Here is a 16,116-nt window from a genome sequence, read left to right as displayed (position 1 = left end):
GCACTAGAACTGCAATGCGCAATTAAAGCGCATAAAGTCGAAGTAAGACTGCAGGTTATAAAGGAAATGATAACAGCTTTACTTTAATGTGAGTCTTCCTTCTGTCATATTCTGACTGCATTAAATTTCTTGTCTGCTTCACTGCAGTACTGGGAGAAATATATGGTCTTTATCCTGTCACTCTAATTAGATGACGTACTTATCATTTCATTCCTGCTACTTCCAAACGACTTTATTCAGCTTAATAAGACATCTCAGACTAGAGGGGTTACCTATAGCTTTCCCTAACTTCTGTCCACTAGGGTATTCTCCCTTTAAGATAAATAAAATCACCTGGTTGCAGGAAAAAAAAAAATATAATGACGTCCTCTGCCGAATGTGTGATCGTGTCTGACTCCTTTGTTCCACGTCCTGATAGCTCATTTTCAGTTATGATAGCGACTTCCCACATGTAACACTTGACATTTATCTACGTTAATTGGCATTTGGTAATTAGAATGAGAGAGAGAGAGAGAGAGAGAGAGAGAGAGAGAGACCGTGTATGAGAAAGTAATACCGAAAACAGTAAAAGTTGAACGTGGACCGACAACCGGAACGACAGAGGAGGAGGAGGAGGAGGAGGAGGAGGAGGAGGAGGACCTTGTCGTGGATGATGATGATGATGATGATGATGATGATTATGTAAAAGGCGTGCATCAATGTTCCGTCTCCGGCAGTACCTGGGCTGTTGTGTTCGTGAATGAAACACTGGTATGAAGAAGAAAGTAGCAAGAAAATATAGGAAGGAGAAGCAAAAGACGAACACAGGAGGATGAGGGGGAAGAGAGGAAGCAGAAGAAATGTCAACGAAGATGAAACGAAGGAGGAAAAAAGGAAGTAGCTAAGAAAGAGAAAGAGGAGAAGGTTAAGAAAATGAAGTAAAATAGTACATAACACTAACCATGGTGCTCGAGTAGGTGTGCATCAATGTTCTCCCCCGGCAGCAGCTGAGCCGTGTCCGTGGACCACAGGCGGTGGGACTCGTCGTCGATGTATGGCGTCGCGTCCCGGTGTCGCCGCGACTGTAACAACAGACAGAGAGGAGGATTTACTGGCTTGGATTTAACTTGAATGTGGCTTCTTTGACCTGGTTTCTTCGTGGCTTACATTTCGCCTTAACTCGTACAGCTACTGTGGGAAGGAGGGTTACTGGTCTAGATATGGCATGTATGTGGCTTGGAACTGGTTTATATGTGGACTGTATTTAGTTACTGAAGTGTTGCCCTGACCTTATGGGCGAGAGGGAGAGAGGGTGGTGACCCGGCATATATGTGGCCTGGATTTAATTTGTATGTGGCTTGAAAACGACTTTCAAGTGAAGGACAACGTATCTAGTTCCTGTGTGACAGGTGGTTAGTGGCTTGGATCTGGCTTGAATATGACTTGGATTAAGCTTCAAAGAGGCAAATGTTGTTATTGTAGGGTAGTTGGTTAGTGGCTCAGATAAGGATTGTCTAGCTATCTTTCTAACTAATCTCATACCCTTCTTGCACCTACCTCATTACCTGCCGTATACCTATTTCAGTTTTTCTACTGGCCTTACTCCTTCACGCTCACCTCATATTTATTTTACTTTCTTCCAACTCGCCCTATTATTTCACACCTATCCTAATGCTTCACATCTCTCTAAATTCTCCACCTGCCTGGACGCCAATACTCCCTCACACCTCATCTGCTTCACTTTACACATACTGGTACCTTGCTCCACACCTGCCTCACCCCACACCTGCCTCACATCACTACTGCATTATGGCGCAAGCACAGACAGTAATTTCAGTCTAATCTTTTCTATTACTGCAGATAAATTACTATCACCAACAACAAGCAAATATGAACCACATTAAGCGTTAATTTTCCTCTCATTATTTCAAAGCCCCCCCATAAAAAATAATGAGCAACATGGTGGTATCAGACTGTGTTGCCAAAGCCTAGTCCATTTTGAAATAATGGATGGACGTATTTTGGAACAGCCGTGTCGTGTGGCGTTTGACTGAGCGAAATCTTTGATCTCCGTAAGTATACATGTGCTCTGAATGTTATCTGGGTTGAAGGACTGAAATAACTCCCAAAATACTAGAGCAACAACACCCAGGGTCAGTTTACTCTGACAAACAATTTAAACTGTTTTAAATATTCGCTGTTATGGTGAGTCATATGCCAGCGTCCCTGTTATTATATATTTGACGCTGCTGTATAAGCTGTTGGTTAGAGTTTATGTATGCAAAAGAACGGAAAGCCCTGAGGGTTTTTATCGAGTACTTGGTTCACGAAGTACTGCCCTGTGTGTGTGTGTGTGTGTGTGTGTGTGTGTGAACAGTATATATATATATATATATATATATATATATATATATATATATATATTAAGTGAAGTGCACTTGCGTAAAAGGTGATTTATACTGATTTATATTAGTCATAAAATATATCTTAAATAAATGGAATTGGTAAAAATATTCTACATAGTAGAAAATAAGACTTACACCGAACATATCCAAATATGTCGAATACTTCACCCTGCAACAGAGTATACAGTATAAGGTACGGTTCCATGAATGAGGCTACCGTTGACACTAAAAATGTATTTACAATATATATACAACACTCTTTTTTACAAAAACATTTTTAGAGGCTACGTGGAAACAGTAAAGCAAGAGAAAAACAAGCGACTATCTACAACCGCAACAGTGAAGCGGCCTGGAGGGGGAACTAAAAAATAAAGAGATCAAAGGGTGGGAACTGTAGGATGGGAGATGGGGAAACGTGGGACTTGTAGGAATTGTGCAGGACTCGTATCAAAAGCTGGGAGGCAGTGGCCGGTGAGCTTTCAATGGTGGTGGGGAAGGAGGATGGGGAAAAGAGTGGAGAGAAAATGGATAAATGTGGAAGATAAAACAGGGGAGGGGGATGAACAAGGATGAAAAAGACAAAGGAGGGAAAAAGAGGCAAAGGAGAGGAAAATAAAGGAGACTAGGAGGAAAAAAAGACAAAAGAAAATTAATATACAATGGTGGTGGAGAAGAGGGATGCAGAATAGAGTGGAAAGAAGTATGGATAAATGTGGACGAAAGGAAAGTGAGATGAACAAGGAGGGAATAACAAAGAAGAAAATTTAAATATCAGCAGAAATAAGAAATAAATAGGAAGAAGGGATATAAAGAGGAAATGGGATAAAGAGGGTGAATCACTGATAAAGACTGCTAACAGAAACAAGAAGAGAAGATTAGGAAAAATAACAAAGTAGGGGATAAATGGGACCAAATGGATATAACATTGGATAATGGAAGCAGAGGAAAACAGTGAGGAGGAGGAGGAGGAGGAGGAGGAGGAGGAATACAGATAAACGTTCCCAGTTTGTGCATCCTAACTTGACATATTTTCGTCCTTTAGAAGCCGGTATCACGTGGCCCAGTGGCAGAATATGACTCTGCAGGAGGGGACACGAGATAGGGCTGATAAGAGAACAGAGGTTTCATCTGCACACACTCATGAGTTTTAAAGGTAAGGTTTCACTGGGCGGTTTTTTGGTGCACCGCTCTGGCAGCTGGTGATCTCTCTCTCTCTCTCTCTCTCTCTCTCTCTCTCTCTCTCTCACAAGTGTCTGCTGATATTATTCCTTAACTGTATAATCGCAATCTGTCTTATTCTCAGTCACACACTCTTTCTCACTCTCACACTAAATCACACATAAACACACTTTCTTTACAACCGATATCTCACGCGAACACACTTTCTCCATACCGAATATCACACAGACACAGACACACACACAGACACACACACACACACACACACACACACACACACACACACACACACACACACATACACACACACACTTAAACCTGACGCCTCTCTTAAAATCTAATGTCCACTCTCATCAAACTCAATCGAACATCAATTTCATTTTCGCTTCAGTCTCAAAAACTGACAAATACACACACACACACACACACACACACACACACACACACACACACACACACACACACACAAAAAGGACTTATACACATTAACATCTTCAATACGAGAAGTGCGAAAGTTAGAGACAGTCTGCAATAACGCCTTCAGTGTGATGACGCCTTTTGTAATGCTATGCTTGGTACCATCATATGATGTTATGAAGCTAAGGAGTCCATCGTAGTGAAAGGTTTAGAAGCTCGATCAAGACACCATCTGACTGGCGGATATATTTGACAACGACGACGACGACGACGACGAGGACGATGATGATGATGGCAAAACAAACCTATAGTAAACTCTTCAGTATCGTAACTTTTCCTCTTAGTACTTCCATTCTTCTCCTTCCTGATGATTTTGCTCAAACTATGAAAAATTTTCGTAATGAGGGGCTTCATGAAGGTTGTATCTAACCCTTCCGGTTCCAAAAACTCGCTCCTAAGCTGAATAAAGTCAACAAATAGCATGACTAAGTCGAAAAAAGGTCATTTGAGTACAGGAGCAAAACTGAACATATTTTTCGACCATATACCTGCGTCGCTGCACAAATTCATCCGGGAAACAACACCGAGCACGGCCATTCTCCTGCCTAATCCAATTATCAGAAAATTAGTCCAGTAGTTAATTTGTGTGCAGCCTTTGGCATGGGGACTCATATCAGGTCAAATTAGGTCCGGTCAGCTCAATTTAGATCTATTTCGGTTCACAGGTCAGTTTAGATAAACAGATCACTTGAGATCTACTACGGTTCAAACTGATATAAACAGGCCAATTTGGATCCGGTACGGTTCAAATTGATATAAACAGGTCAACTTGGCCCCATTACCGTTCAGACTGATATAAACAGGTAAAGCTGGACCCACTGCAGTTCGAACAGACGTAAAAGTTTCAATTTGTATCTACTACGTGTTCCATGCCAACTTATATCATTGTTCAGAATGACAGAAACAGGCCATTTTATATCTATTACGTTTCAATTAGATGTAATTTATAAAAATACTTCCACCTGGCCCATTTAGCCTGCTTTAGGTCCATAGGGGTGTGCTGGTCAAGTGTTAAGTGTGCTGAACTGCAGCTTGGCGCGAGATCGATCCCAGGCTGAGGCAGAGAACAGACTTGGGATTTGAATTTTTTAAAAAGGTCAAATGAGATTCCATAAGACTCATCGACATGTCACATCAACATCCTCACTAATACCACCATACCAGTCATGTAAGAGAGAGCCCTTCAATGTATTCAGCATGGACGAGAAGTATGAGGTGTTCAACTGGTGATATTAAAGGGGTGGTGCAAATTATGCATGCAGGAAGATTGTTGGGCCTAGGGAACGGACACTGAGAATAGACACTGCACACCATTATGCTGAGAAGAGACAGTAAGAACAGACACTGCGCCGCCTCGACTGAGAATAAAAGAGTTTAAAAATACCCGAGGAAAAAAATACAGTGAATTCTATCGCAAGGAAACAAAATATAAATGTCGGGCTGCGAGGAAAACGAAATATGTTTATACTTTAGATATAAAACAGCTTATGTAAAACACACTCGCGCTTGTAGCCTACTGTCATCACCACTATTAACAATATCTGTACTACCACCATCACTGCCCTCACCGCTTTCACTTCCTACCTCCAGACGACTGTGTTCAGCTTAACCCCTTCAGCCACATTACTTTTTTTTTTTAAATCTTACTCCTCCAGAGGTTATTTATGATGATAACTCTCTAATATCAAAGAGGTTAAAGAAGGCTAAATTTAACTCCTACAGTTTGAAAAGTCTCTCCAAAGCTGATTAAAAATTGTCTGAAGAAAACACGAATTTAAAAGTTCATCATGATGTAGTTAAGCAGAATCTTGGAACTGCAGAGATTTGACACGGCCTTCATTAACCCTTTCAACAGGAGAGGCCTTTCCAAAGTTGCATAAAATCGTCTGACGGCAACATAAATAAGAAAAACAAGTCACTGGATGGATAAGGCTAGTACCACCACCACCTCCACCACCACTATAACCATCCTCACTACTACCATCAACCACCACTAATAACATCATCAGTTTCATCACCACCATAATCCTCTCATTAAAGCTAGCATTCGTTTACATGTTTGCGTAGCAGCAGCAGCAGAGAGAGAGAGAGGAAATAGCCATCGTGCCACTCAACAATTCAGCCTCTCAATACTTTTTCCGTAGGTTTAGACGTTCATTACGTTAGACCACGCTTGATAAGCAGTGGGGAAGGCTGGGAGGAGACGGGAGACGAGGGAAGAGGCGGGAGGGGAAGGATGAGGGGAGAAGGAAAACGAGGGAAGGAAACAGAAGGGGAGAGAGAAATTACTGGAAGCGAATGAGGAAGTGAAAAGTACGAAGTTTATAAAGAGAGGGGAAGCGATGGGAGGGGAGAGGGTATGGAAAACGATGAAAAGAGAAAAAGGGAGAGAGAAAAGACGAAGTGAATGTGGAAGTGTAGAGTAATTAATAAGTTTATATATAAAGAAGGGGAAGAGAAAGGAGTAGAATGGAGGGGAAAAATAAGTGGAGCAGAGACAAGGGGAGAGAGAAATGTCTGGAAGTGAAAGAGGAGGTGAAGAGCAAGTAGTTTTTCGAAGCAAAGGATGGGAGGGACGAGGGGAGGTTGAGAGGGAAGGGAGGGAACGCGAAAGGGAGGGGAAGAGGAAGGGTAAAGGGAAGGGGAAGAGCAGGGAAAGGGAGGTTAGGAGAAGAGAAAAGAGACGGGGGAAGGGAAGGGGAGAGGAAAGAAGTGACTGAACCGAACTAGGAAAAGTGATGAAAACGGAACAAGTAATTACGGAATGGTTTAAAGACAAGAGGAGAGGAAAGAGAAAAAGAAACGGGAGGGGAGAGAGGGAAAAAGGAGAAAGTAAAGTGAAGGATGAAACTAGACGAGAGAGAGAGAGAGAGAGAGAGAGAGAGAGAGAGAGAGAGACTAATTTACAAGAATACACTGCACACACTCTTAAAAACAGAGTACTTAACTCCCCCTCCCATATCTCGCTTTACCCTCTCCCCTGTCCATCTCCCCCTCCCTCCCACACCTTCACCCCCTCCCCCTCCCCTGTCCATCTCCCCCTTCCTCCCACACCTTCATCCCCTCCCTCTCTCCTCCTCCTCTCCCTCAGTCTCCTCCACACCACTGAGTTGCTAGGACTGCCACAACCTCCTTCCCCTTTAAGTATACATACACAAATAAAATAAATCCCGTGTGAATAGGAGCTCTGCAATGGCGCACCCTCGTCTATTCGTACCTGTAGTAATGTATTTGTTGGGCTAATCCGATTAGTAAAGTGTATGGATGTGTTTTGAAATGGATAGCTGGATTTTGTATAGATGGATACAGGCTGTGTTTCGAAGTGGAAGCGTGCTGTCTGTCTGTCTGTCTGTCTGTCTCTCTCTCTCTCTCTCTCTCTCTTCTACTGTTCTCCTAAACCCTCTTCTTGCAGTTCTTCCTCTATTATGGCGGGCATGAGACCGTCTAGCTACATACTCTTATCCTTTTTACGCCCAGCCTCTAATGCAACATTTGACAGGTACTCATAGTCTTTCACGTAAGCAGTTGATTATTTCTTGGACTGTCTTCATCAATCTGTCTTTCCACCGCTTATGACTTCTGGTTACGCAATCGGCTCAAGTATCTCGAAACTGACGTATCTCGAACTTGGCTTTTTTTTTTCTTTTCATTTTTAAAAGTAGTTTTGCAGGCTCTCAGCCCTGGATTCTTTCAATCTCATTAATCAAAAGCATCGTTCAGTATGTGGATTTGTGTGTAACTAATAGAATTTGTATGTACGTAGCTAACAGAGTTTTTGTGTATTTATGTGTATAGTATGTCTTAAACGTGTACATTTACTGAAGTGTGTATTGAAGTGTTTATGTGGATTTATACGAAGCTGCATAATGAATGCTGTACTGAGATGTTCATGTACTGACGTGTATATGTGTTTTGAGTATATAGAATGAGCCGTTAAATGTACTGATGTGTAGAACGTGGATAAATATACAGACATGTACTGAAGTGTGTTGTACTGGAATGAATGTACAAACTGTAGTTGGTACTGGCATGTATTAGGGAGACGACATTTCGAAGTGTGTACAGCATATGGGTTTGTATGTAGCTGATTGGTGAAGCGTAGTCTACTGTGTACTGGAAAGTAAGAATTGTATATAATGATCTGTATGTCGAATCATCTATGGCTATATACCAAACGTATAAAAACAGTGAATAATACTAAACTAAAAAACATGTGTATTAAAGCATAAGTGTATTGATGCACATGCAGATTTATATGCAGCCACAAAATGAAATGTAGTGTAATGAAACGTGTACGTACTGCAGTCGTAATGGTAAAATAATCGCGGAAGAATCCAAACATCCGAGAAACGCATTTGTAGAGAAAATACTTTACTATGCTTTGCCGGTGGTAAGTAATGTGAAGGCAAAACAATCAAGGTAGTGGCTTGTGGTTGGAAATGCCAAGACCTGTGCGATCCCCTCTCCCTCTCTCATATGATATCAATAGACAGTGGTGGTGGTGGACAATGCTGCCACCCACACACACACCTACACAGAACCCCTCCCCCCGCTTTCTCTCTCTCTCTCTCTCTCTCTCTCTCTCTCTCTCTCTCTCTCTCTATCTCACACACACACACACACACACACACACACACACACACACACACACACACACACTACACTCCTTCACACACCCACACGGCCACTCACATTCTGACACTACCCACATCTGTATAAAGGTCACACACACACACACACACACACACACACACACAGGTCTATGGGAGTAACAGAGGCCTGAATGTTAACCTCTTTCAATGATACGGTTTCCAAAGTCCAAACACATCATCCGCTGGTAATATGCTAAACGTTACATCATCGTACTTACTACTGAAGGGGTTCATGAAGACAGTATGTAAACCATTCATCATAAAGGCGGGTTTCTAAGTTCAATAAAATGAGGAAAAAAAAAAAAACTGCGTCACCGTACTGAGTGCTCAGGTTCAAATCTGAGACGCGTTATCGCAGGGAGGAGTCAAGATACCGAGTATTATTGACAACACTCCTGAATATGAGGAGGAAGGTCCGTTATCGCGAGCATCGAAACTGAGAATGAAACCCAATATTAGTCAAGCTTGTTCCAAGTGTATTTCGACCTATCTTAAATGCTCCCAATTTCCTAATGATACAACACAGTACGAGTATGTTTGTTCCCTACGTGAAATTTAGAGGGCGCGGTAAAGGACATAACACTTTACAATGTATACCAGTCTAAATAAAGTGTTATGAACAGTAGAGTTAACACAGCACGATATGATGACGTCAACCATGTAATCATATCATCATCTGATTTGCTATTTTGGTGACGCTCTTTCGTACAGCATGATATGATGACGTCAACCATGTAACCATAATTATGATAATCTGATTTGCTATTTTGGTGACGCTCTTCCGTTAGTCAACACTGCGACTGTACTGATTTTCACTTCCAGTGTTCGCACAAACACGACTCTCTTCTAAAGTACTGAAAGGAAAATCAACTTGGCTTTAAAATCTCGTGGAACATTACTAGCCTAAAAATAAAGTCAATTTCCGAGGTATCAATCAGAAACTGAAAATAACTGTCTGGCGGTAATACGTCACTACAGAGGAGTTCACTAAAATCTATTCTAACCCCTTAAATCCGAGTTATATATCACAAGTTAATATAATCGTGCCTCAATAGTGACAATAAATGAACTAAACGTAAACCATGCCAGCCCCTGTATTGTCATCTGAGGTGATTAACTGTGACAACAGCAGTTCAGGTAACGCTCGTAATTAGCCTGTGTGTGTGTGTGTGTGTGTGTGTGTGTGTGTGTGTGTGTGTGTGTGTGTGTGTGTGAGAGAGAGAGAGAGAGAGAGAGAGAGAGAGAGAGAGAGCATCCATTACAACACCCACGCATCTATTACTCCCTTCGGCGCGAGGGTGTCATATATATTTATTTTAGCTGCTGCCAAACGATTTAATTCAGCAAAGATCAGCCTAGCAGTGAAGGAGTTAATGACAGTTATATTAAATCCCTCTCGTCTGAAAAAAAAAAAAATCCCTCCTATGCTAAAGACAGGGTTGTCCATAAATAGTGCTCCTCTAGAAACTCCTCTGGTGGTTTCTTATGTGTTGCGGGGGACACCTCAGTCTGCTGGTGTGGGAGTGGGTGTGAGAATGGGAATGGGAAATGAACAAAATGAAGGACAGACACTGACAACGCTAAGCTGTCCTCACACAGACACACACACACACACACACACACACACACACACACACACACACACACACACACACACACACACAAACGTTCGGCGGGATGGAAAGGAAAGGTTATATATGGACCACCCTAATCGTATGGCGGTAGCAGAAATAAAACAGACGTCATATTGCTAAACGGGTTACGTCCACCAACGACGTGACGCACTTCTTATATTTTCCTATCACCAGACGATTTCATTCAGGTTAGGAGAGATTTAATGAACTGGAAGGGTTAGATACATATCCGGTACTTCATTAGCACAAGTTCAGTTACAGGGTCATTTATTCTGGTTAGTTATTCTCAGTTATCCCTTTGTTGCAGTTTATTGGCTTCCTTCTGGATGAACTGTTTTAATGTGTCTCTGTTGTGATAATGTCTGTGCATAGTGTTAATATTCCCAGTCCAACAATGACACCCCCACACAGCTACCACACACACATACACATACACACACACACACACACACACACACACACACACACACACACCACACACACATTCAACACTGTGGCGAAGAGACAGAAGCCGAAGGGAATCAGTGAGTGAAGGGGATCTGAGAGGACAACATGCCTCTAATTCCATCCTATTTAGAAGTGCTGTATGTGGTAAGTCCCTCACACACGAGAGCTTTAACCCACACGGGAATAAGTAAAGCCTCGGTACAAAGTCAGTAAGTGAGTGGAGTTAGGAAAAAAAAAAAAAAGAACCTAACCTTAGCCAAGCTGATTTTCCAACAGATGCAGAGTATTGTGTTTCAAGCTGGCTGAGTCGGTGCGTGGTGGCTGGTTCTGTGGCTGACTGACTGAGAGGATGACTGGCTGAGTGTGACTGTGTGGTTTTGTGACTGTGGCTTACTGGCTGAGTGTGACTGTATGGTTTTGTGACTGTGGCTTACTGGCTGAGTGTGACTGTGTGGTTTTGTGACTATGGCTTACTCGCTGAGTGTGACTATATGGTTTTGTGACTGTGGCTTACTGGCTGAGTGTGACTGTATGGTTTTGTGACTGTGGCTTACTGGCTGAGTGTGACTGTGTGGTTTTGTAACTGTGGCTTACTCGCTGAGTGTGACTGTATGGTTTTGTGACTGTGGCTTACTGGCTGAGTGTGACTGTGTGGCTGAGTGTGCGGTTGACTGGCTGCGTGGTGGCCTTCATGAATATCTGAGTGTCCGCCCACACTCACTACGGGGACGGGAGGGTAGAGTCGAGTGGATGGAAGGCGAAGGGAGGGAGGGAAAAGGAAGGGAAAGGAAGGAAGGAAGGAAGGAAGAGGGAAGGGAAGGGAAGGGAAGGGAAGGGAAGGGAAGGGAAGGGAAGGGAAGGGAGAGGGAGGAGATGAGATGAGATGAGATGAGAGGAGAGGAGAGGTGGGGAGGGGGATGAAGGAAAAATGAAAGGGGAAACAGGAAGTGAAGTGAATCGTAGGAAAGGGAAGGGAAGGGGAAAAAAGGGGAGAGAGAGGTAATGGCGGGGATGGAAGGGGATGAGACAGTGGGAAGGGAGAGGGAAAGAGTACGGAAAGGGCAAGCGAATGGAGGCGAGAGGCTTGAGAAGAAGGAAGAGGAGAGTAAAGGGAGAGGATGATAAATGAAAGGGGACGGAAGACGGAAGAAAAGTGGGGAGATAAAAATGGGAGAGAGAGAACGGGGAGGGAGATGCGAAGGAAGGGAAGAGATGGGGATGGGGAGGGGAGCGTAGGGGAGAGGGCAGGGGAGAAAATGTAGAGAAGGGGGGTGAAATAGGGGAGAGGGAGAGAAATAAGCAGGCGGAGGGGAGCTTAGCATGACAATAAGATGGTGAGGATAGAAAAGCCCTTGGGGAGGAGAGGGGAGAGGGAGAGAGCAAGGAGGAACGAAGAGGAAGAAGGGAATGGAAATACAGAGGGAAAGGAAATGACGACAAAAAAAGGGCAAATGGAGAAGAAACGGAGGAAAAACGGAAAGGAGAGAGAGAGAGAGAGAGAGAGAGAGAGAGAGAGAGAGAGAGAGAGAGAGAGAGAGATGGGGGGGGGAAGGAAGGGAGAAAGGATGGAAGGAAAACGAGATAGGAGGGAAAAGAGAAGAGAGAGGAACGGACAGGGAGGGAAGGTAGGGAAAGAGAAGGGAGGTAATTGGTGAGGGAGGAGAGACGGTCGCTTTGGGAGGTGAGGGGAGGAAAGAATAAACGAGTGGAAGGAGAGAGGGACAGGAGGGAAGGGGAGAGAGGAGGTGAGGGGAGACAGGAGGAAGGGACGATTAGAGATGCAATGAAAGGGGAGGGGAGAGTCGCTTGGGGAGATTAGGGAAGAGGGTAGAAAATACACGGGAGAGAGAGAGAGAGAGAGAGAGAGAGTAGTTATAACAAGAAGTATCTCAAACGGTTTTACGACCTATACCATGGAAGTAACAAGAATAATGAAGTCAGGTATAAACCGCTACCCTACCAGTGAGAGAAAAGTATGATAAAGATGATGGCACTCCCCGTCCATCTCTTGCACCCGCAGTACGGACATGGAAAAGGAAGTCCATTTAACATTCATTTTCTGCTTAGCTGTTTCTGCAAGCCAAGCCATCCTTACGCTGTTATTATAATGGCAAGAGACTTATTATTCATACACTTTTCTACGGCTCCTGATGTGGTAAATTATGTGTATAATAATCACGAGGCGTGTCGCTCCTGACGTACCTGTATGATTTATTAATCTAGTTATATATCCAGACTCTCATTTTTTAGTGTGGTGTTGTGGCGGTGGGTGCGGAAATGGTTATACGAGTTATGGGCTTTCTGTGTGTGTGTGTGTGTGTGTGTGTGTGTGTGTGTGTGTGTGTGTGTGTGTGTGTGTGTGTGTGTGTGTGTGTGTGTGTGTGTGTGTGTGTGTGTGTGCGTGTGTGTGTGCGTGTGTGTGTGCGTGTGTGTGTGCGTGCGTGCGTGCGTGCGTGCGTGCGTGCGTGCGTGCGCGCGTGCCTGCGCGCGCGTAGGTGTTGTCTGATACAGCATGATGACATCTGAAAACAGGAAAAAGCAAGCTCATTTATTTACATGTACTCTCTCAGCAGTCTGCGCCAACACAAACACGAATTTATGAATTTACCACAACTGAGGTGTAGTGTACCCCGGTCGCTTCATCACTCTCATGTTAATGATTACCTACAGTAGAATTTCCTCCGTTCCGTACACGCCTCTCACTCCTCCCCCACCCTCCGATATCTACATACAAGTGTGACTGACAAGGAAAGCAGCGAGAAACTCCCTCACACTACAACACACAACCATCGATTTTACATTGTACGTCCCTATTTCAGCTCTCTCCTAGATGCTCAGCTACAAACTACTATGGCTTCGACTAAATAAACGTTAAGACATCCAGTAACAACGAACTTAGCACACACATTCAGCCAATCAGTGGATAATCGCTTCTCTTGTATTCATCTACTAGTTTCCAAGTTGAACCTTTCCACTACGATGATGATTTTTCTCTTAAATAAATAAATAAAAAAATAAATATCTAGTTTAAATACGATGACTTTTTTTTTTTCAGAGTATTCTTCGGGCTACTAGACGATTCTATCCACCTTAGGAGAGGCGACTGATGATGGAGGGATTAATGATGGCTATATATGACCCCTCCAGTTCCAAAGTCTATTTCAGGGTGAAGAAAGTCACCAGAAGATAGTAATACATAAATAAAATAATGATGCTGTACTATGAAAGGGATGAGTACTATCTCTGGGGAAAGGGGTGGGGAGGGGTCACTCTGAGGGATCTTCTGTAAGCTGAATACAACTGACATGAAAGAGAATATAATAAATCAGACCTACTCGACAGAGAGAGAGAGAGAATTATTACAATTAATTCAACACAAAACATCAACCACGCACCATGAACTAGAACTACGGAAGGACAAAAGTTCGCTAAACATTCCACCTTTTCCACTTATCACTTTCCTCCGCTGTTTAATACTCCTAAAATCAGAGAAGCCTGGCATGGTTGTCTGGCCATTCATAATTCTCTTTGATATGATGCGAATGCGGGGAAAGTGAGGAACATGGCGTAGGTGAAAAGTTGAGGAAGTGGAATAGCACGAGAACTTTTACCCCTGACTGTACCTCGCCTGACCCCCTTTACTGCGAGAGCTTGGGGGGAGGTCAAACTAACGAGGTCACGTAGGCTGCCACTTTGACCTATACTCTCTCTCTCTCTCTCTCTCTCACTCTCTCTCTCTCTCTCTCTCTCTCTCTCTCTCACTCTCTCTCTCTCTCTCTCTCTCTCTCTCTCTCTCTCTCTCTCTCTCTCTCTCTCTCTCTACGAGTAAATAATATACACACATACGTATACGTATTATAATATATATATATATATATATAATGTGAGTATGCATGTATAAAATGTGCGTATGCATGTATGTATAATAACAAGAGGAACAAGGGTGATGAAAGAGAAGGAAGAGGCTAGATGAAATGCAGGAACGCATAAAGGAGGGAGGGACGAAAAGGAGGTATAGAGGAATGGAAGGGAGGAAAAAGGATGGAAGGAGTAAAGGTGAGAAAATCTAAAAAGCGTATCAGAGAAAGGGTGATAATAAACAAAGGAACACTGAGAGAGAGAGAGAGAGAGAGAGAGAGAGAGAGAGAGAGAGAGAGAGAGAGAGAGAGAGAGAGAGAGAGAGAGAAGCCTCACAGTATGAATCCGGTAAACTATTATGATTAACACCAAAATCGAGGACAATTGGTGTTTCTCTTTCTCACTCTCTCTCTCTCTCTCTCACACACACACACACACAGACAGACAGACAGACACACACACACACACACACACACACACACACACACACACACACACACACACACACACACACTGGTCGCCGGCAGGAAGGGGAGAAGTCAATGAGAAGGAAAGATGAGGACGGAGGGAGCAAGGGAGAGGGAGGGAGATTGGAATGGAGAGTGAAAAACAGGGAGAAAGGGAAAGAGAGTTGGAGGAAGGGAGGTAGGAAAGGAAGGAGGGAACAGGAGCCGGCGTGGAGAAGAAAAGGGAGGAAGAAAATATGGAATGAATGTGGAAGGATGGGAAATAAATATATAAGCAAAACGCAGGGAGAAAGGGAAGGAAGGGAGAATGTAGGGATGGAGGTAAGAAGGGAGAGAATGCGAGAGGAAAGGAGGAAGTTAGAGGAGAAGGGAGACAAGAAAGGAAGGAGGGAAGGAGGGCAAATGAATTACTTGAGGAAGAGACGGGGGGAGGGAGGGAGGGACGGACGGACGGAAAGTATTGATGGATAGAAGAAGGGACTAAAGGAATTGGAGAGAGAGAGAGAGAGAGAGAGAGAGAGGGAGGGGGAAGATGAGGGGGTGAGTTAAGGCAAGGGAAGGAATGGTGGGAGAGAAAGAGAATAAAATAAAGAAAGGGGAAAAACAGGGGATCAAAAACGAAAGTGAGCAGAGAGAGGGAGGCACAGAGGGGGAAGGAAGGGAGGAAACAATAGAGAGGAAAGGAGAAGAAGGAGGAACGTAGTTATAACAAACTAACACTCTCTCTCTCTCTCTCTCTCTCATATATATATATATATATATATATATATATATATATATATATATATATATATATAGATAGATAGATAGATAGATAGATAGATAGATATTATTCGATCTCTAAATTCTCAGTGTGTGTGTGTGTGTGTGTGTGTGTGTGTGTGTGTGTGTGTGTGTGTGTGTGTGTGTGTGCATTCGTACCAGACTGTGTTCGGGGGGGAAGGAAGAAGAGAATATGGAAAAGGGAAATCTTAGAGAAAAATTGCATCTACACGATATTATCATCACCATCACCAAT

General features: G+C 43.3%; 1 protein-coding gene across 1 annotated transcript in view; it reads right to left on the bottom strand.

The window, feature by feature from the left end:
• The window catches only part of LOC145411413 (follistatin-related protein 5-like), a 338,220-nt gene that overhangs the window by 65,263 nt on the left and 256,841 nt on the right, over positions 1-16,116 (bottom strand). The window contains exon 3 of the mRNA XM_080281453.1: positions 941-1,061. Within this exon, the coding sequence (XP_080137579.1) occupies positions 941-1,061 (121 nt within the window). The remainder of the gene's footprint in view (positions 1-940; positions 1,062-16,116) is intronic.

Source organism: Coenobita brevimanus, chromosome 89 (genome assembly GCF_032717465.1).
Source record: "Coenobita brevimanus isolate Jiangsu-jjx chromosome 89, ASM3271746v2, whole genome shotgun sequence".
NCBI classification, from domain to species: domain Eukaryota; kingdom Metazoa; phylum Arthropoda; class Malacostraca; order Decapoda; family Coenobitidae; genus Coenobita; species Coenobita brevimanus.
This window is presented reverse-complemented; position numbering and strand designations above follow the sequence as displayed.